Raw genomic sequence first — 22,977 nt, 5'->3', positions numbered from 1 at the left:
TCCTTGGAAGAAAAGCTATGACCAACTTAGCATATTAAAAAGCAGAGACATTACTTTGCCGATAAAGGTCCATATTGTCAAAGCTATGGTTTTTCCAGTAGTCAGGTATGGATGTGAGAACTGGACCATAAAGAAAGCTGAGGGCCGAAAATTGATGCTTTTGAACTGCGGTGTTGGAGAAGACTCTTGAGAGCCCCTTGGACTGCAATATCAAACCAGTCAATTTTAAAGGAAATCTACCCTGAATATTAATTGGAAGGACTGATGCTGAGGCTGAACCCCCAATACTTTGGCCAAAGGATGTGAAGAACTGGCTCATTGGAAAAGACCCTGATGCTGGGAAAGATTGAGGGCAGGAGGAGAAGGGGACAACAGAAGATGAGATGGTGGGATGGCATCACTGACTCGATGGACATGAGTTTGAGCAAAGTCCGGGAGTTGGTGAAGGACAGGGAAGCCTGGCGTGCAGAGTCAGACATGACTGAGAGACTGAACTGAACCGAATTAACAGACGATCAGACCTCTCCCAAGATTCCTCTTCAGTCATCTTGCAAATAAATCAAACTGTATGAACAAGATGACGTTTAGAGCAGCAGTCCTCAACCTGCTTGGCACCAGGAACCGGTTTCCTGGAAGACGATTTTTCCACAGACTGAGGGGTGGGGGATGGTTTTGGGATGATTCAAGCGTGTTACATGCACTGTGCACTTTATTTCTGTTATTATTACACCACTTCCACCTCAGATCATCAGGCATTAGGTCCTGGAGGCTGGTGACCCCTGGTCTAGAAGGTCTCTGGAGCTGACAAGCCTGCACGCAGTGCGGAGATGGCCACGACCCTGACCTGCCCCATCCTCATCTCAGTGATTAACTGAGATGACTTGTTTCTCTTTAAACTTTCTCACCACAGAGCAGTCTTGGGAAGCAGTTTTTGGGAGACGCTGAACCCGCCATCTCCCCAGATTGCTGGCACTTTGATTAAAGGCCCCTTTCTCTTCCCTGGTTGGCGAGTGAGTACCTGACTTTGTGCGCGGTGAGGAGCAGGCCGGCTCACTCAGTTATTGGTGTGCTGACACTCACCCTGCAGCATGGCTGATGTGGTGTAGTAGTTGAAGGGCACGTTTTTCACCAGGTATGCCTCGGGGTCCAGGCTGGCCAGCTTCGCTTCCACCAGCACCGACTTGCCAGTGCCCGCAGTTCCCACCAGCATGACCGGCCGCCGCCGCTCCAGGAGCCGCTCCAGGAAGTAGCAGAGGCATATGGTCTCGCTGGTGTGCACCAGGCAGGCCTGGGAGGAGATGGGGTGGGGGTGGCGGGAGACAGGAGGAGCGAACTGGGGGCTCGTGGGAGACTCACATGCTGTCAGAGCACCCTGGGGCATTTCAGGAGAGGGAATCGCGCTGGGGTTGGGGGCTCACTATTGCAGGCAGGAGGGCCCCCTGTTACCTAGAGAGACCCATCCAGTAACTCATGCTATGGTTAGAGGGCACACTCATCCGCCTCTACTAGAGCTGTTTGCCTCCCTGAGGCCTCTGGATTGTATTTTAAAGCCTTCTGCCTGATCAACCCCGTGTTGTCTCAGGATGCCTGCAGGAGGGGTCTGCTAATTAAGTTACCTAGGCTTGGGGAGATCTTATGGCTATGCTGAGGGCTTCCCAGGTGGTTCAGTAGTAAAGAACCTGCCTGCAATGAAGGAGACATAAGAGACACAGGTTCGATCCCTGGGTCAGGAAGATCCCCTGGAGAAGGGCATGGCAACCCACTCCAGTATTCTTGCCTGGAAAATCCCATAGTCAGAGGAGTCTAGCAGGCTATAGTCCATAGGGTCACAAAGAGTCGGACTGAAGCAACTTAGCACGCACACATGCATCACTATATTGAACCTCTAATTTTCTCTGAAAAGAAAAGTAGCTAATTCTTAATGAGGTCAAACCTTTTGGGAATGTGTCAGGGGCTGCCACGAGAGCCACCACAGATTCTGGGGACATTACATATCCCTGGTCGCCACTCAGCCACACTCACCTGCAGAGGTGTCTCAGGGTCAAATTCAAACTGCGGGATGAGCTTGGACCAAGGCTCGAATTTCTTGGTCTCTGGGTCTATGTAATAGTCAAAGATGGTTCCTTGGGAGGGAAATTTGATGGTCTTGAACTCGTTGAGCCACCATTTGCTGAACTCTGCCCGGTGGTCCACGAGCTGCCCAAACAAAGCAAGTCAGGAGTCAAGGCTCTGCAGAGCACGAGAAGCCTGGACAGGCTGCCCTGCATCAGGCAGAAGGTCAGGGCCAGGAGCACAGCTGGCTCCTCCTTGTCCCCCGAGGACCAGCCCGAACAAGGCCCAGCTAAGCGGGGGCTGCTCTGGAGTGTGTATGTGTGCACCTGCTTGACCACGGGGCTGGGTCGCCCTGGCCTGGTGCATCTCAGAGCCCTGGCAGGTGGAGGGGAGGGAGGGAGGGAGGTGTAAGAACACAGACAGAGAGGGATCCTGAGACCCCAAGAAGGGAAAGGGCAGCCAGGAACTCTCAGAGACCTATCCAACACACCCCTCTAGACTCCTGAGACTCTGAGCCATGTCCAGGACGGCAGTTGGGGACAGAAGGAATAAAATGGTGCCTGCTGGGACTTCCCTGGCAGTCCAGTGGTTAAGACGTCACCTTTCAGTACAGAGGGTGTGGGTGTAATCCCTGGTCCTGAAGCTAAGATCCCACACACCTCTTAGCCAAAAAACTCCAAATATAAAACAGAAACAATGTTGTAACACCTTCAATAAAGACTTTATAAATGGTCCACATTAAAAAAAATCTTTAAAAAATAAAATGTGACTGTAGACACCTGGGGGGCACAGGAAGAAACAGCGATAAGAATCTCAGCGGGGAGTGGAGTACATAACCACCAGCAAGTCACGTCTTTTCATGCCGCAGTTTCCTGATCTATAAAATGAGGATTCTAGAAAAGAGTATTTCTGAATTTCCTTCCAGAGCTAAAATCCTCAAATCTAGGGGCAAATCTAGAGACAAAGCTGTACAGGTCTTTCTGACAGAAGGAATAGACAGAGACAGGGTATTTACATGCACCCATATTAAAGCATGAGCCCTGAAGACAGGGCTGTGCACCTGAGTACTCAGGCTATTTCTTTCAGACCGAAACATAACACCCACGCCCCCCACAACACACCCACACATGTATACACAAATGCCCACTGCTACTGGCTACCTTCTTGGGGAGCCAACCCACTCTTTGAACACACAGACCTAGGAAAAGTCCTGAGGAGGTTCAGAATGGGCAATTTAGGAAATGTTTCTGCAGAGCAGGACAGACTAGGAAGCTGGGAGCATGGCAATGAATCTGAACTTGGAAGAAACGGCACTGACTTTGCTGTCTACTTGGTAAATAGGATTGCATTCTTGCACCTTAAAAAGAGAATGGAAATAGGCTCTAAGGACAGGTTTGTTTGCTCTTCTTATTCTGATGTGAATTCAGATTAAGGGGACAAAATATCTTCCTAATATCTGTCCTCCTCAATCAGAAATGTGAGGGGAAACAAATCCCAATCTTTGACCCTTGGATGAAATTCTTTTTTTCCCTCTGTAATTCTTTATTAAAAATACTGCTGAACATAGAGACTGGAAACAAGATTAAAGATGAATAACCCGGATTGGGATCATGACATCAGAACTTAACATACTGGTGCTTTTTAGGGAAGTTGTTGACATCCAAATTGTAGATCCAAGGTCAAAAGCAAAATGCAAAGGTACCCTCAAAAATATTTACAGGGAAGTAAATACACTAGCTCAGTCGATAATCTGCCCACAGTACAGGAGACCCAGGTTCAATCCCTGGGTTGGGAAGATACCCTGGAGAAGGAAATGGCAATCCACTCCAGCATCCTTGGCTGGAAAATCTCATGGACACAGGAGCCTGGTGGGCTGCAGTCCGTGGGATCACAAAGAGTCGGGCACGAGTGAGCGACTAACACTTACTTACTTAAATACACTAACAGAATTTAAAATAGGTGCAAAAAATAGAAATAACCAATGTTATATGATTTCAAGGGTTGTGCTTTCTGTGCTTTTTCATCATAATGGGAAGATATAGGAAGTTTATGAGCTTCCCTTGTGGTTCAGATGGTAAAAAAAATCTGCCTGCAATGCAGGAGACCCAGGTTTGGGAAGAACCCCTGGAGAAGAGAATGGGTACCCACTCCAGTATTCTTGCCTGCAGAATCCCATGGACAGAAAAGCTATAGTCCATGAGGTCACAGAATCAATCACGACTGAGCAAGTAACACATACACACACAGGAATTTTATATCCTTAGTTTGAGTACTCTCAGATATTAAAATCTTCCTATGAATTAAAATGATTTTTAGACAACTTCTCAAATGGAATTACACTATGGAAAAGAGGGCTTCCCCCTAAAACACCCAAGCAGAACTAACAGTGCTACTGAAAAACCATTCCCAATAAAAACTAAGAGAAAAGAAAATACAAAACAAAGCTTTAAAAATGTGTCTTACCTGACAGCAACTGTTTTCTGGCTGACAGCATTTATTCAAGAAAACATAACAGCTGTCTACCTTTGGATAAAAAATTCCTGAAGACCTTTGGCTTCCTAATGAAAACCAGATTTTAGGTTTATATGGAGAATCCAAGACACAGAACAACTTTAGAAAGAAGGAGGTTGGTGGTGGATCCTCTTTCCTCACTCTCAATTCCACTTTGAGCTACCTGGTCAGTTTCTCAGCCAAGCCATTCACTGGGCTGCACTGTCTGGCTTCCTAAAGCCTGGTGCTGGACCTAACTTTCTACTCTAACTGGACGCTAGAAAGACAAGGTCACCTCTGCTGAGCCATCCAGCTGCCTTTTCCCAGTTTGACTCTTTGAGTGTCTCTGCTCTTTGAGCGACCTCAGTGAAGGAGCTCCTTTTGAACTCCAGCTCCTTTAGATTCCGACAAGTCTCCGGTCCTCTTCCTGCCCTTTGAACTTGACAACAGGAAGGCTGACATACAGTGTGGTGCAATGTAGCTGAGTTTGGAAACACAGTATCACCTCGTTTGATCTTCATGATGCTCTAAGTCAGCCTGGCTCCTGAAAATTACTCCTATTTTATGCATGAAAAAGCAAAAGCACACTGGTTACATTCTAGCAACATATGGCAGAATTGGGAGTCAGGGGAAAGAATGGTGGTGGGGGAAGGGACAGTTAGGGAGTTCGGAATGGATATGTACTCACTGCTATATTTAAAATGGATAACCAACAAGGGCCTACTGTATAGCACAGAGAACTGTGCTCAGTGTCATGCGGCAGCCTGGATGGGAGGGAAGTTTGGGGGAGAATGGATTCATGTGTATGTATGGCTGAGTCCCTTTGCTCAGCCTGATACTACCACAACATTGTTAATTAGCTGTACTCCAATATAAAATAACAAGTTTATTTATTTATTTAAAGAGAAGAATTGGGAGTTGAACCTAGGTGCTGGATAGGGTGCTGAGAAGCATTTGCTTCTGAGAGAGAATTTGCTGTGACTGCTGAAAAGTATTTAGCCAGGATCCACCTGCCCACTCCCTCTTTTTACTGGAATCTCTAGCCAGGTATGGGCTGTGCTTTGTATTATATTCTGCTTTTCGTTAATAACAGCTTTTTCAATATGAGCACCATGGGTGTTCCTGATGTGAATATTCTGGCTACCTTCGTACTTTTCTATTTACAGCACTATTTCGTGTTTGGCTTGAATGCAGCCTGTGAGGGGGTCTTGGACAGTTCCTGCTGCTGAAAGCTTTCTCCAGTGTGCTCTGCCCCCCTCTACCCACCAGGGCCAGCACGGCCGCCAACAGCTCCAAGTACTCCAGAGCCCGGGACGCCCGGAGGGAGGCTTTCTCTTGGGCTTTTAAAAAGCACTGAGTGGATTTAAATTTTTCTACATGGAGATAGAAAAAATTGATCACGTGTCTTTATCCTGGTACCCCATGGCCTGCTCGGCACCAGTGTAAGAGAGGAGCCCAGCAGTGGTTGCTGACATTTCAGCAGCCAAAACGTCAGGGGCTGCATCTTTTAAAAGTTATTTATTTCTTTAATTGTGGCTGTGCTGGGTCTTCGTTGCTGCACGTGGGCTTTTCTCTAGTTGTGGTGAGTGGGGGTTACTCTTTAGATTCGGTGTGTGGGCTTCTCATTGCGGTGCCTTCTCTTGTTGCAGAGCACGGGCTCCAGGAACGTGGGCTCAGTGGTTGCCACGCGGGCACTGGAATACAGACTCAGTAGTCATGGTGTAGGGGCTTGGTTGTGGGATCTTTCTGGATCAGGAATCGAACCCAAGTCCCCTGCCTTGGCAGGCGGATTCTTATCCACTGTGTCACCAGGGAAGCCCCTACCTTTTTCTTTGGAAGAGCCCATAATCAACCCAGACCAGAAAGAGTAAATCATAACTTTCCAAAAACTGCAGCTTGGCTTAATCCCCTGTTGTGAGAAAAGCATCAGATACTTGCTATAAAACTGAATATATATGGTGCATGCGTGCTAAGTCACTTCAGTCAGGTCTGACTCTCTACAACACTATGGATTGTAGCCTGCCAGGCTTCTCTATCCATGGGATTCTCTAGGCAAGAATACTGGAGTGGGTTGCTGTGCTCTCTTCCAGGGGATCTTCCTGACCCAGGGATCAAACCCGTGTCTCAGGCGTCTCCTGCATCACCTGGGAAGCCCTAAGTAGGAGAACATTAATAATAAGCAGTATTCTAAGAGGTTTACATGTGGAAAATTAGAACAGCATCCCTTCATTTAATCCTTACATCTATCCTAGGGAATGGGCACCACTATTATCACTTTCACTGCCTTTGTACCCAAAGTTTTGGGTATCAGGATAAAGACACTTGGTCAATTTATCTAGCTCTTTGTACCAGTAATGAGATTAAGGTAGAGAGATGTTAAATTACTTGTCCAGGGTCCCCAGGTAACAAGTGGCAGAGTTAGAATTCAAACCCCGGGTCCACATTCTCAGCCTCTATATGATGTTGCTTGGTAGTTAGCGCATGCTCAGTCACTAAGTCGTGTCTGATTCTTTCTGACCCCGCCACTGTAGTCCACCAGGCTCCTCTGTCCATGGAATTCTCCAGGCAAGAATACTGGAGTGGATAGCCATTTCCTTCTCCAGAGGATCTTCCCAGCCCAGAGACCAATCTCGTGTCTCTAGCATTGCCAGGTGTATTCCTTACTGCTAAGCTACCCTGGTAGCTAGAGTCAGTTGTAAAAGACTGATCTGCCTAACCTCAATTATGTTGTTTCCAGGTAAAGTATCTTTTATTTGGAGAAAACTCAGTAAAGTAAAAGGTTGAGAATACACAAAGCTTAGAGAACAGGATGCCAAAGAGCCTGAAACCACAGCAGTAAACACCAAGAGATAAATACTACTTCATTTTTCTACTCATAGATGTTGATTAAACTTTGGTCTAACTTTCTATGGTTCTTCCACAAAGAAGGCTGACTAATGAAGAGTTGATGCCTTCAAACTGCGGTGCTGGATAAGACTCTTGAGAGTCCCTTGGACTGCAAGGAGATCAAACCAGTCAATCCTAAAGGAAATCAACCCTGAATATTCACTGGAAGGACTGATGTTGAAGCTGAAGCTCCAATATTTTGGCCACCTGATGGGAAGAGTCAATTCACTGGAGAAGACCATGATGCTGGGAAAGATTGAGGGCAGGAAGCCAAGTAAGTGAGAGATGATGAGATGGTTGGCTGGCATCATTGACTCAATGGACATGAATTTGAGCAAACTCCTGGAGATAGTGGAGGACAGGGGGGCATAGTGTCCTCTTGCAGTCCATGGAGTCATCAAGCGTCAAAAATGACTTAGCAACTGAACAACAGCAAAAGCCTTCTAGGGACAGCTCTATGTTTCAGGGGTGATGAAGATGTGATGGTTGGTATAGATGCTTGTTCCAGAAGGTTTTTAAGAAGGGATTCCTCCTACTCAAGCCTCTAAAGCACAGCACCATCCCACCTAAAACAAACATCTTTCTAAGTATGGTATTCACACCTCTAGTTTTTCAAATTCAATCAGCAATTGTCCAAGAAATTAGGGATACATTCACTAAATCAAAAAGCAACAAAGTGCAGCTCAGTCTCATCTGTCTCACTACATGAAGCTCTCCTAAGGGGGCTGATGTCTTCAGCAAAATCAGGGAGACATAAATAAATGGTTTGATGCCCCCATGTTAATTCTGACATTTAACTGTTCTGTCTACCAAATCTTGGCTGGTTAGCGTGGGTGTTAGCCTCAGCACACACCCTCTTACCTGGTCCTGGACTAGTGCTCCACCAAAAGCCCAGATGGCAGCAAACACAAAGTAAAGCTCGTAGGTGTCCTTGGGGCAGTCTGTGGGGATGTCCTCCTCGGTCAGCAGACACTCGAGAAGGTGGCACAGCATCTGGACTGTGCTCTGCTCTGGGACGGGAATAATCTTCTTAAATCTGAAGAGAGAGAGACCCAGATATGTTCTAAAACATTGGATTATTCCATCCTAGTGGTGCTGTTGGACAGCTATGGACATTTGCTGGTGTCTGTGGATTTGACAACTCTATGTGGCTTTGCAGCAGCAAAAGCTTTGGTATTATAGAGGCTCAGGGTGGCTGATAAGCAAGCCATCTAGGTTCCCACATGGGTCAGGGTTAAAGAACCTGTCTGCCAATGCAGTAGAGATGGGTTTGACCCCTGGGTTGGTAAGATCTCCTGGAGGAGGGCATGGCTACCCACTCTATTCTTGTTTGGGAAATCCCATGGACAGAGAAGCCTGGTGGGCTACAGTCCATGGGGCTGCAAAGAATCGGACATGACTTAGCAACTGAACAAAAACTACAACTTGCACCTTCCTCCAGATACACCTGTATAGCACTCACAGAAGGCTCTTTGAATCTCCCTTCTCTTCGCTCATCTCTCTTCTTGCCTGGACTGACAACAGGCATCTCAACTCCATCCTAATGTATGTTCCCTCTGCCGTCTGCCACACCTGGAGGGGACTGCCTGGGGATGTCTGACTTTGGGGACAGGATAGAACATCAGCAGGACACCAGGTATGAGCCAACAGGCTCTTTGTCGCTGCTTTAATTCTTCGCCTTCCTCACTGCTTGGCCTACCTGGTTCTGAGCGCATCTAAGCAGGTCGGAAGATACTTGTCAAATAGGATGGTTAGGTTGGCTCTCTCTGTCTGGATCTCTCTCCTGTCGATCCAGCTGCTCACAGGAGGGTTCCAGCCCAGGTCTGCTGGGTTAATGTACAGGATCCCTGGGAGCACAGAGAATATAGCTTAGTTACATGTCCATAGAGCTCAGGATATTCTTCACTCCAGAGTTATTTTCTCTGTTTAAAAAAATGTACAGAAGACTGGCCTTGAAAAGAACAGAGGGGCTTCCCTGGGAGTCCAGTGGTTGAGGCTTTGTCTTCCAGTGCAGGGGTGCAGGTTCGATCTCTGGTCAGGGAACTAAGATCCTATATGTCTTGTGGCCAAAAAGCCGAAACATAAAACAGAAGCAATATTGTAACAAATTCAATAAAGACTTTAAAAATGGTCCACAGCAAAAATAAATAAATAAAAAAAAATCTTGAAGAAGAAAATAACAGAGATCTGGCTGAGATCTGAGAGGGTTTGCTATTGGGATCAGTTCTGATGGCCTTATAATAGCTGATGGACAGCAGTGTTGAGAAGGATCCTGAGGCCAAATCCAGGCTCAGGAGGAAAGAAGACTGTGATTGATTAGCAATACTTGTCATGGTGACGAAGTGTGCACATTCATGGTGGCCCCCAAAAGGATATTGTTTAGTTGCTCAGTCATGTCTGGCTCTTTTGTGACTCCATGGACTGTATCCTGCCAAGCTCCTCTGTCCATGGAATTCTCCAGACAAGAACACTGGAGTGGGTTGCCATTTCCTCCTCCAATGGATCTTCCTGATCCAAGGATCAACCTCACGTCTCCTGCACTGGCAGGCAGATTTTTATCACTGAGCCACCAGAGAAGCCCCTCAATGGACAAGTCCATGTCCTAACCAGGAAAGTTATGGTATAAAGTCATTTTGCACCAAGATATAGTGAGAACTTGTAATGCTCAATCATCTTCACTAGCCTCCATGGAAGCTAGAACTGGCCTGAAAGTAGCATAATTCGAGGCATTTCTGTGCAGAAGACAGTAGTAGTCCAGCTCAGGGGCTATTCCTCTTTCTGTTACTGTAAACACTTCTGAATTGAGAAACTCACATGATCCTGGCTGCAGAGCACTGGCTCACTTTCGTGGGTATGGATTAGGGCTGAGGATTAGGCCAGAGTTTTGGATGGTCAATGTCTGACTCTTGTTTGGAGCTTTGGTCAGAGCCAGCGAAACAGGTATCACTAGAGGCACCTGTTTTCAGCTGAGTAGGTATGTGGCTGTTCCCTCTTGTGGTCCATACCTGCTCTGGAGACAGTGGCTGGCGTGGCCGTGTGCAGGTGGCTGATCTCAAAGAGAAGCCTCATGGTGGGATTCAGAGGGATCCTCTCGTTGCTTGCCAGGGTCAGCACCTGGACACGGGTGAGGGGCGCAGCAGGCAGGGAGGAATTAGGGTGCAAGGCCAGCTCAGGGGAGTTTGGCTTTTATTCCTGATAGGCATTACGATTATAAGTATCTTCGAAAGTTTCTACAAAGTCCTCTGTCTCTCCTTCTATAGCCCCTTGATCACCATCCCTGTGTACTGAGTCAGGAAACAAGCTATCTGAAAAGTTTAAGTGACGTCCGTGATTTGAATGAACCGGACCATATTGATGCTTTTGAACTGAGGTGCTGGAGAAGACTCTTGAGAGTCCCCTGGACAGCAAGGAGATCAAACCAGTCAATTCTAAAGGAAATCAGTCCTGAATATTCACTGGAAGGACTGATGCTGAAGCTGAAGCGCCAGTACTTTGGCCACCTGATGCAAAGAGCTGACTCACTGGAAAAGACCCTGATCCTGGGAAAGATTGAGGGCAGGAGGAGAAGGGGGTGACAGAGGATGAGATGGTCAGATGGCATCACTGATTCAATGGACATGAGTTTGAGCAAGCTCCAGGAGACAGTGAAGGACAGGCATACTCCAGTTCATGGGGTCTCAAAGAGTCAGACATGACTTAATGAATGAACAATAACAACAACAGACCATATTTTTTAAAAAATGATAATTAAAGGAAAAGAGCTCAGGTTTCATGTTACTACTGTTTCTTTTAAAGGGCTCCCTCTGGAAGAGTATGTTCTGTACATGTTAAAGCCATCGAAAAACCTCTAATCTGGGTGTGCTTTCCAAACAAGTTAAGTGCTACCAACTTTACAGCCTCTTTATTGGCAGTCAGTTTTCAATGTTTATAAAAAAATAAAATAAAACATCCTCTCTGTGATAAAGATTGACCACCACTGAGGACACCTGACAGGCTCAGAATGTTTCTGATCATCAGTTTCCTTTATTTATAAACAAACAAAAAAAAAAATCCCTTTTAGAAAAAGATTTGAATACATGATTTAAGATTCTTTGCAGCTCTAAGTACTGAATTGATCTACATGTGGAAGATTCTAAAGGAAATTACAGCAATGCTAAAAACATGGGAGTGATGGCAGTGGCTTTGAAATAACTGAAAGTTATTGTATCAGTTCTAAGACTGATACAGTCTGATACAGACTGATACTGGATGAATCAGTTCTAATACACCTGTTAAAGATGAAGTGAGAGTGAAAGTCACTCAGTCGTGTCCAACTCCTGCGACCCCATGGACTGTGGCCTGCCAGGCGCCTCTGTCCATGGAATTTTCCAGGCAAGAATGCTGGAGTGGGTTGCCATTTACAGGTAGCTGAAATCAGGATCTTGAAGAGTTATCTGCATCCTGCGCTCACTGGAGTGCTATTTACAACAGCCAAGAGGTGGGAACAACCTACGTGTCTGTCAGTGGATGGATGGATAAAGAAGATGCCACACACACACACAGAATGGAACGCTATTCAGCCATAAGAAGAAGGAAATCCTGCTATCTGCAACAGCATGGATGGCCTGGAGCGCATTAAGGCACATTAAATGTCAGACAGAGAAAGGCAAACAATAGGTAATCTCACTTATGTATGGAATCTTAAAAAAAAAAAAAAAACCTCATAGAAACAGAGAATAAATTGGTGGTTGCCAGGGATGGGGGTATTGGGTGGGCAATTATAAACATCCCAGTTATAAGATGAATAAGTAATGTAAGACATGGTGACTGTAGTTAACAATATTATACTGTGTACTTGAAAGCTGCTGAAAGAATAGATCTTAGTACCATCTTTCTAGATTTCATATGCATGAGTTAATATACGATATTTGTCTTTCTGACTTACTTTACTCTGTATAATAGGCTCTAGGTCCATCTACCTCATTAGGACTGACTCAAATGCATTCTTTTTTATAGCCAAGTAATATTCCATTGCATATATGTATCACGCTTTCTGTTTCCATTCATCTTGTCAGTGGACATCTAGATTGCGTCCAGGTCCTAGCTATTGTAAAAAGTGCTGCAGTGAACATTGGTGTATATGCATCTCTTTCAATTATGGTTTTCTCAGGGTATATGCCCAGTAGTGGGATTGTTGGGTCATAGGGTAGTTCTACTTCAAGATTGTTTTTTTTTTTAAAGGAATTTCCATACTGTACTCCAATTTAAAAAAAATTAAAAAAGAATAGATATTAGAAGTTCTCACCAGGCACACAAAAAGGTAATTATGGGAGGTGATGGAGTTGTCAGCTAACCTTATTGTGGTAATCATTTTGCAATATACAAGTATTTCAAACCATCGGGTCTTACACGTTAAATGTACAGAATGTTTTATATCAATTATAACAATGTTATATGTTAACTCTATCTCAATAAAGCAAAAAAAAAAAAATTTAAAAAACACCAGTAACAATTCCTTACTTAGGGCCAGCCTTACTGTGGAATCCAGGCTTTCAAATGTGCCTTGGGTGCTGGTTTCACTGATGATTGGGGATGACATGAGGCTCCCCTTGCCCCTTGGTACCTTGTTATCATCCATGACAGTGTTCAGAGACTCGATCCACATTGGATCAATGTCACCGTCCAGTAAAATCCATTTGGGCCCATCATGGGTGATGTTGGCAAGCTCCCGCATGATAGAAGAGAACAGTCCTAAGAGAAACCACAGATATCTCAATTTCCAGGTCACCATCAATCTTCTTTCTCTTAACACAAACTTTCTCTATCCGCAACAACCTTTGGAAGGAAGTGTACACAGGAAATTCAGGTCAAAGCTGGCCTTTTCTCCTCTCTACCAAAAATCTGGTCATGCCCAAGGTTCTGCTCTTTCTGTGTTCCAGTCTGACTTTTTATGAGAATGACAACAACAGCAAAACTAGAAGAAAACCTGATGGTCCTAGTTTGTTTTCTTTTTCATCTTTAATTGGAGAAAAATTGCTTTACAGTGTTGTGTTGGTTTCTGTTATACAACAATGCAAATCAATTATAATTACATATATTTATCCCCTTCTTCCTGGTAGCTCAATGGTAAAGAATCCACCTGTCAATGCAGGAGCCACAGGTTCAATCCCTGGGTCAGGAAGATCCCCTGGAGAAGGAAATGGTCCAAGGTTTTAAAGTGACAAGGGACTGAGCAAATCATTTCAACAGGCAACTGTGACATGATGGAATTACATGAAACCTTCTTAGGTAAGGTTTTCATTCTTTGAAACTGCAGCCAGGGAAATCTTGCCAAACGCAGGCTTTGAGAGAAGGCCTGATGTGATTTTAGTTGGCATTACATGAAATTTATATCTTAATTTGGATCGAATTGATTTTTTATAATACTAAGCCTTCCCAGTCAATAATATGGTATGTCTTTTCATTTGTTCAAATATTGTTTTATGTTCCTTAATAAATTTTTACAGCATTTTCAGTGTATCTCTTTGGCTAAATGTATTCCTAAGCATTTGTTTTTATTGTTATTGTGAATGGAATTTTTCCCCTGTATTTTCAGTTTTAGTTGGCTACTGTTAGTATAGAGATAAGCTTTCAAATTTGGTGTACTTCACTTTATACTGAGTTATCTTTATTACTTTTTCTTATTGATTCTAGCGATTTTTCAATAATGTCTTGAATTTTCTAGCTATAAAGTTGTACAATCACCAAACTAATAATTGTCTTTTTCCTCCAGTTTATACCATGTCTTCCATTTCATTGTTTTAACTGCATTTTCTAGACTTCCACAGGCAAAGCAGAATAATAATGTTGGTAATAGATCTCTTTGGTTTATTCTTAATTTTAATGGAAGTTGGGCTGTTCTTTTTGGTTCTGCACAAAGGTTGGTATCAAAATTATTTTGGCTTCACAAAATGAAATAAGAGGTGTCCTTTTTATGATTTTGGAATTATCTTTTCTTTTTTAAATTTTTTAATATAAATTTATTTATTTTAATTGGAGGCTAATTACCTTACAATATTGTATTGGTTTTGCCATACATCAACATGAATCCGCCACGGGTGTACATGTGTTCCCCATCCTGAACCCCCCTCCCACCTCCCTCCCCATACCATCCCTCTGGGTCATCCCACTGCATCAGCCCCGAGCATCCTATATCATGCATTGAACCCGGACTGGCAATTCATTTCACATATGACATTATACATGTTTCAGTGCCATTCTCCCAAATCATCCCACCCTCACCCTCTCCCACAGAGTCCACAAGACTGTTCTATATATCTGTTTCTCTTCTGCTGTCTCACATACAGGGTTATCATTACCATCTTTCTAAATTCCATATGTATGTGTTAGTATACTGTATTGGTGTTTTTCTTCCTGGCTTATTTCACTCTGTATAATAGGCTCCAGTTTCATCCACCTCATTAGAACTGATTCAAATGTATTCTTTTAATGGCTGAGTAATACTCCATTGTGTATATGTACCACAGCTTTCTTATCCATTCGTCTGCTGATGGGCATCTAGGTTGTTTCCATGTCCTGGCTATTATAAACAGTGCTGCAATGAACATGGGGGTACACATGTCTCTTTCATTTCTGGTTTCCTCACTGTGTATGCCCAGCAGTGGGATTGCTGGGTCATAAGGCAGTTCTATTTCCAGTTTTTTAAGGAATCTCCACATTGTTCTCCATAATGACTATACTAGTTTGCATTCCCACCAACAGTGTAAGAGGTTCCCTTTTTTTCCACATCCTCTCCAGCATTTATTGCTTGTAGACTTTTGGATAGCAGCCATTCTGACTGGCATGAAATGGTACCTCATTGTGGTTTTGATTTGCATTTCTCTGATAATGAGTGATGTTGAGCATCTTTTCATGTGTTTGCTAGCCATCCGTATGTCTTCTTTGGAGAAATGTCTGTTTAGTTCTTTGACCCACTTTTTGATTGGGTTGTTTATTTTTCTGGAATTGAGCTGTAGGAGTTGCTTGTATATTTTTGAGATTAATTCTTTGTCAGTTGTTTCATTTGCTATTATTTTCTCCCATTCTGAAGGCTGTCTTTTCACCTTGCTTATAGTTTTCTTTGTTGTGCAGAAGCTTTTAATTTTAATTAGGTCCCATTTGTTTATTTTTACTTTTACTTCCAATATTCTGGGAGGTGGGTCATAGAGGATCCTGCTGTGATTTATGTCAGAGAGTGTTTTGCTTATGTTCTCCTCTAGGAGTTTTATAGTTTCTGGTCTTACATTTAGATCTTTAATCCATTTTGAGTTTATTTTTGTGTATGGTGTTAGAAAGTGTTCTAGTTTCATTCTTTTACAAGTGGTTGACCAGCTTTCCCAGCACCACTTGTTAAAGAGATTGTCTTTTCTCCATTGTATATTCTTGCCTCCTTTGTCAAAGATAAGGTGTCCATAAGTGTGTGGATTTCTCTCTGGGCTTTCTATTTTGTTCCATTGATCTATATTTCTGTCTCTGTGCCAGTACCATACTATCTTGATGACTGTGGCTTTGTAGTAGAGCCTGAAGTCAGGCAGGTTGATTCCTCCAGTTCCATTCTTTTTTCTCAAGATTGCTTTGGCTATTTGAGGTTTTTTGTATTTCCATACAAACTGTGAAATTATTTGTTCTAGCTCTGTGAAAAATACCAATGGTAGCTTGATAGGGATTGCACTGAATCTATAGATTGCTTTGGGTAGTATACTCATTTTCACTATATTGATTCTTCCAGCCCATGAACATGGTATATTTCTCCATCTATTAGTGTCATTTTTTATTTCTTTCACCAGTGTTTTATAGTTTTATATATATAGGTCTTTTGTTTCTTTAGGTAGATATATTCCTAAGTATTTTATTCTATTCGTTGCAATGGTGAATGGAATTGTTTCCTGAATTTTTCTTTCTATTTTCTCATTATTAGTGTATAGGAATGCAAGGGATTTCTGTGTGTTGATTTTATATCCTAAAACTTTACTATATTCATTGATTAGCTCTAGTGATTTTCTGGTGGAGTCTTTAGGGTTTTCTACGTAGAGGATAATGTCATCTGCAAACAGTGAGAGTTTTACTTCTTCTTTTCCAATTTGGATTCCTTTTATTTCTTTTTCTGCTCTGATTGCTGTGGCCAAAACTTCCAAAACTATACTGAACAGTAGTGGTGAAAGTGGGCACCCTTGTATTGTTCCTGACTTTAGGGGAAATGCTTTCAATTTTTTCACCATTGAGGATAATGTTTGCTGTGGATTTGTCATATACAGCTTTTATTATGTTGAGGTATGTTCCTTCTATTCCTGCTTTCTGGAGTGTTTTTTATCATAAATGGATGTTGAATTTTGTCAAAGGGTTTCTCTGCATCTATTGAGATAATCATATGGCTTTTATTTTTCAATTTGTTAATATGGTGTATTACATTGATTGATTTGTGGATATTGAAGAATCCTTGCATCCCCGGGATAAAGCCCACTTGGTCATGGTGTATGATCTTTTTAATGTGTTGTTGGATTCTGATTGCTAGAATTTTGTTAAGGATTTTTGCATCTATGTTCATCAGTGATATTGGCCTGTAGTTTTCTTTTTTTGTGGTATCTTTGTCAGGTTTTGGTATTAAGGTGATTGTGGCCTCATAGAATGAGTTTGGAAGTTTACCTTCCTCTGCAATTTTCTGGATCAGTTTGAGTAGGATAGGTGTTAGCTCTTCTTTAAATTTTTGGTAGAATTCAGCTGTGAAGCTGTCTGGACCTGGGCTTCTGTTTGCTGGAAGATTTCTGATTACAGTTTCAATTTCTGTGCTTGTGATGGGTCTGTTAAGATTTTTTATTTCTTCCTGGTTCAGTTTTGGAAAGTTGTACTTTTCTAAGAATTTATCCATTTCTTCCAAGTTGTCCATTTTATTTGGAATTATCTTTTCTTAATTCAGCTACTGTTTAAAAACTTTTCATTTCATTAGTTTACTTTTTCTACTTCTCATTGAGTAAATTTTGTTAAAATTATATTTGGTTAGGGAATCATCTATTTCTTTCCGTTTTTCAAATATGTATGATCTAATTGTGTCTCTTTTAATCTTGTCTATATCTACTGTTATGTTTTCTTTCTAATTCCTTATCTTGTCTACTTTAACTCTCTCTTATCCCCAATAATCATGCTCACAATGGACTTATTGGTCTTTACAAAGAACCAATATTTATATTTATTCATCCTTCCTATACTTTTTTGTTCCTTCCCACTAATTTCAGCTTTTATCTGCATTAGTTTCTTCCCATCTTTCTTCAGGTTTAGTTTATTATTTTTTGAATAATTTATTAAAATGGATACTGATTTCCTTTTTTTCTAGCCTATCTTCTGTAATAATGAGAGTTTAGAAATTTTCATTATTGACTTTAGATGTGTCCCAGAGGTCTCTGTATAAACATTCTTTATTTTGTTTCCAAGAAAGATTACAATTAAATTTTCCCTTTAATTCAGGAGATCAGTATTTCTTGATTGCAAGTAATGAAATTATTTTTGGTCATTTTCTTGCTATTTGTTTCTAATTCTATTGTATTAGTATCTGACAAAGTGGCCTGAAAAATGGATACTTTTGAATTCATTACAATTTCTTCTGTGCCCAACTAAACTTTAAATTTTTGGAAATGTTCCACAAACCTACCAAGAAAGGAATATTTTCTATTTACAAAATGCAAAGTTCTATATCTTTGTGTTACACTGCATTTGATGATGCATTTCCTAATTCTTCTATGCCTATACTTATTTTTCTGTCTATTGAATCTTTCTAATATTGAAAAGTATGTATTAATATAAACCACTGTATTTCTATTTTTATCAAATTCTCTTAAAATTTTTTGAAAAGTTAAATTCCATTTACTTGGAAGGTCTCTTGTTTAGGGAATGTAGATTTATGATTATTATAAGCCTTTGTAGATTTCTCCATATTTAATGAGTATATTTAATAAAACTTTAAAATTCTCACACTTTAAAATTTGAATTATATTATGTGAGCTAAAATTTAAGGTGGAAGAAGTATCTAAGACTAGCAAAGAAATTACAGAAAAGTATTGAGGAGGGATTTACCTCATCAGACAGGAAAATGATATAAAATGATAATAATTAAGATAGAATGACATTAGTGCAGGATTAGATAAATAGGTGATGGAACAGAATAGAAAACCTAGAATCAGATGTCAATACAATTTTCCCTTTCAATATGTGAATTTCAAGTCTGTGAATTCAATCACCCGTAGATTGAAAATATTCGGGGAAAAAAAAACAATTCTAGAAATTAACCCAAACCGAAACTTGAATTTGCCATATTCTAGCAACTATTTACACAGCATTTACATTGTATCAGGTGTTATAAGTAGTCTAGAGATAATTTAAAGTTTACAGGAGGAATATGTATAGGATAAAGCAAATGCTACTCCATTTTATATGAGATCTTGAGCATCTGTGGATTTTAGTGTCTGCAGGAGTTCCTGGAACCAGTCTCCCAGGGATACCAAAGGAAAACTGCACATGTGAAAAGTTGGAATTTAAATTCAGAGATAAAGGATTCTTTACTTAATAAATGGCGATTTCACAGTCAATTATCCATCTGGGAGGAAATAAAGCTGATTCTCTACCTCACCTGATACTTTGTGATCATTTGAGTCTGACTATGTGCAGCCCCATGGACTGTAGCCCACCAGGCTCCTCTGTCCATGGGATTTTCCAGGCAAGAATACTGGAGTAGGTTGCCATTTCCTATTCCAGGGGATCTTCCTGACCCAGGGGTCAAACCTGAATCTCCTGCATTGGCAGGTGGGTTAGTTACTGCTGTGCCACCTGGGAAGCACAGCTAAGCTCCCAAATAAATTTCAGATGAGTAAAAAATGTTAATGTGAAAAGAATCTTTAAGTCCAAATTTATGATGTTATGCCTCTAAAATTAGAAAGAGTCATAAACTAAATAGGAATTCCAGATGCTAAAAAGACTAGACAGACATAATTTCCTTTTATAAAGTACACGGTAAACATGTCATGAAGTATCTGTAGATAAATGGAAGACAGATAAAAACCATTAGTAGTGCATATAACAGATAAAATTTTAATGTCTTTGACATATTAAAAAAACACACACTGATAAGAATATAATAAGGAGGAATAAAATTACAAAATAGCCAATTACTAAGACCACTAAGAAGGAAAAGATGCTAAGCCTCATTAACAGTGAAATAAAAATTAGAGAGGCTACTCATTAAGTCCCATTTTTCAAGGCCTCTGATGAAAGACCCTAAATTAGAGGAATCCAGGCATATCACTTTGCTGACACAGGTCTGTATAGTCCAAAGTTATAGTCTTCCCAGTAGTTACATATGGATGTGAGAGTTGGACCATAAAGAAAGCTGAGTGCCAAAGATTTGATGCTTTCGAATTGTGGTGCTGGAGAAGACTCTTGAGAGTCCTTTGGACATCAAGGAGATAAAACCAGTCAATCCTAAAGTAAATCAACTCTGAATACTCATTGGAAGGACTGATGCTGAAGCCGAAGCTACAATACTTTGGTCACCTGATGCAAAGAGCTGACTCACTGGAAAAGACCCTGATTCTGGAAAAGATTGAGGGCAGGAGGCTAAGGGGGCGACAGAGGATGAGACAGTTGGATGGCATCACTGACTCACTGGACATGAGTCTGAGCAAACTCTGGGAGATAGTGAAGGACAGGAAGCCTGGCATGCTATATAGTCCATGGGGTTGCAAAGAGTCAGACACAACTGAGCGACTGAACAACAGGCAGTATACCCTGATGTAGTCACTGGGATGTTAGGACAGACCTGAGATGACCTCATTCCGGAAGCCACACTGCTTTTGGAAAGAGATCTGATCAGCTTGTGGAGAGTTTTCTCCATTTTCTTTTCTGCTCCCTCCCAGTGACAGGATACCCTTTCAACACCTAGCACAATTTTCAATTCTCAGAAGGTGATGCTGAGGTCAGCACCAAGTGAGCATGGGTTTGGGACAATCTGAATCACTGTAGAAGGGACCAGCTCCTTGGCTCCAGGAACTCTTGCAGACACTAAAATCCCTGGATGTTCAAGATCTCATATAAAATGGAGCAGTGTTTGCATTATCCTACACACTTGCACACTTGCACGTGCGCTCAGTCACTAAGTCATGTCCCACTCTTTGCGACCCCATGGACTGCAGCTGGCCAGGGTCCTCTGTCCATGGGATTCTCCAGGCAAGAATACTGGAGTGGGCTGCCACTTCCTTTTTCAGATGATCTTCCTGACACAAGGATTGAACCCATGCCTCCTGCAGTGCAGGTGGATTCTTTACCACGGAGCCACCTGGGACGTCCCATCCTATACACATCCTCCTGTGGTCCCAGGATGCTCCTGAGATGAGTCTTCTGTAGCAGCCTCCGCATCACTCCTGGGGTGGTACTGACAGGGAGGTACCCTCTGTGGGATGCTAGACTGTCTGCTCCTTTGGGAATGAGAGGTGGGCTTCCCTGCCTGACCCATGTCACACCCTCTGCCAGGCAATGTGAGAACCCCATGACTTGCAGTCCAGAATCACAGAACTGCAGCTGAGAAGGCCTGCCCTATTTATCTTCTCTACGAGCTGAAAAATCTCCAAGGAGAGAAAGTACCCCAATGGATGAGGCTCCTCTCCAAGCCAAAATCAGTTTCTTTGATTCTTTTCACCTCCTCCCACCCCAAACTGATCAGCTCGGCTTTCCCTCCTCCGCACTCTCCCCACTGCCTTCTCATCAGGCCAAGTAGCTAAGACAGAAGCATCCCGTCCTTACCATCCTTCCATTCTCGTGTGGCTGGATTGATGATGCCAAAGAGCTCATCGTTGGTGACCGCTTTGGGGTTGAGGTCAGTCCAGACAGGGCGGCGTTTCATGATTTGGTAGGTCTTGTGCAAGGATCTCAGCACCTGCGACTTGCCAGTTCCTGCACTGCCCACCACGAACACGGAGTGCCGCACCGCCAAGAGCTCCTCCAGCTGGACCACCTGGGAAACACAGAATCCGGCCAGAGGGACTGCTTGTCACTCACCCACATCCCCACTGCTCCCCTGTGAGCCAGTCTGATGCCTGAAGTGAGACCTGAGGTCAACACAGGAAGGGTTACTCCCCCCAGGATATAATGGGGTTCTAAATGTTGGGGCAACATGATTCATTTATCCACTTATTCATCATTTGAGTAATTATTAGTAACCACTAAGTGCTAGAGAGTATGCCTGGTGAGAGAGATTCAGAGATGACTCTCCAGCCCTCCCTGATCTCATAGTTCTGATAGAGAAGCAAGTCATATTGACAAACTGCTATAATGTAAGGAGATAATTGAGATGTGGAGGAGAATTGAGATTCCCTGGAGGAGAAAATGGCAACCCACTCCAATATTCTTGCCTGGAGAATCCCATGGACAGAAGAGCCTGGTGGGCTACAGTCTATGGGGTTGCAAAGAGTCCGACATAACTGAGCACATGCACACGTGCAAGAAGGGCATAATTGCTATGGCTGATGTATTTATTAAATGCTGTGAAAAGAGACTGTTGTTGCTGTTCAGTAGCCAAGTCATGTCTGACTTTTCGCAACCCCAAGAACTGCAGCATGCCAGGCTTCCCTGTCCCTCACCATCTCCTGGAGCTTGCCCAAATTCATGTCCTTTGCATTGGTGACGCCATCCAACCAGCTCATCTTCTGCATCCCTCTTCTCCTCCTGCCTTCAATCTTTCCCAGCATCAGGATCTTTTCCAATGAGTTGGCTCTTCACATCAGGTGGCCTAAGTATTGGAGCTTCAGCTTCAGCATCAGTCTTCCCAATGAATATTCAGGGTTGATTTCCTTTAGGACTGACTGGTTGATCTCCTTGCTGTCCAAGGGACTGTCAAGAGTCTTCTCTAGCATCACAATTTGAAAGCATCAACCCATCCCTGGAAGAGGGAATGGCAACCCACTACAGTATTCTTGCCATGAGAACCCCGTGAACATGAACATTATGGCAACAGATAGGAAGAAAGAGTAGATTTTATATAGATAAAGGGAATATGAAAGGCTTCACAGGGGATGGGGCATTTGAACTGGGGCTTCAAGGGTGGGTAGGAGTTTGCCAAGAAGATGAGCAGGAAGGATATTCCAGGCAGAGGAAACAGCACAAAGGCTTGTGGTGTGATAGAGCATGATGTGGTTGACCAGATGGCTTGATGAGGCTGGCATCAAGGAGCTTCTTGAGGGACAGTGGCCATATGGGAGGCATCCTCACTCTTGTTGTAGTTTGCCTTCAGGCTTACCTTTCTACACTCCTGTATGCTTATTGGAATGAAAATGTGATCCTGTCACTGTCATCAGGTTGTCCCTTCAAAGGTTCTCCTAAGTTTTGGTGATGAAATCCCAAATCCTTACACTGGTTTACAAGGCCCTGTTGCAATCTGGCTCAAATCAGCTTCTAATTTTGTCTCTCAGCCCTCAACACACACATACCAGGAAGATGATTGCTTTAAGCTCCTCAGTGATTCTCTTTCCCACTTATGTGCCTTACCTACTTTTG

At 42.7% G+C, this 22,977-nt stretch overlaps 1 protein-coding gene across 1 annotated transcript in view; it reads right to left on the bottom strand.

Moving 5' to 3' along the window:
- The window catches only part of DNAH9 (dynein axonemal heavy chain 9), a 286,957-nt gene that overhangs the window by 142,903 nt on the left and 121,077 nt on the right, over positions 1-22,977 (bottom strand). Inside the window, exons 32-38 of the mRNA XM_068976630.1 lie at positions 21,229-21,439; positions 13,031-13,158; positions 10,434-10,542; positions 9,128-9,275; positions 8,290-8,464; positions 2,023-2,196; positions 1,081-1,288 (exon numbers count right to left, since the gene is read on the bottom strand). Of these exons, the coding sequence (XP_068832731.1) occupies positions 1,081-1,288; positions 2,023-2,196; positions 8,290-8,464; positions 9,128-9,275; positions 10,434-10,542; positions 13,031-13,158; positions 21,229-21,439 (1,153 nt within the window). The remainder of the gene's footprint in view (positions 1-1,080; positions 1,289-2,022; positions 2,197-8,289; positions 8,465-9,127; positions 9,276-10,433; positions 10,543-13,030; positions 13,159-21,228; positions 21,440-22,977) is intronic.

The sequence above is a fragment of the Capricornis sumatraensis genome, chromosome 8, assembly GCF_032405125.1.
Source record: "Capricornis sumatraensis isolate serow.1 chromosome 8, serow.2, whole genome shotgun sequence".
Classification (NCBI taxonomy): domain Eukaryota; kingdom Metazoa; phylum Chordata; class Mammalia; order Artiodactyla; family Bovidae; genus Capricornis; species Capricornis sumatraensis.
Note: the sequence above shows the minus strand (reverse complement) of the source record. Positions and strands in the feature narration are given on the sequence as shown.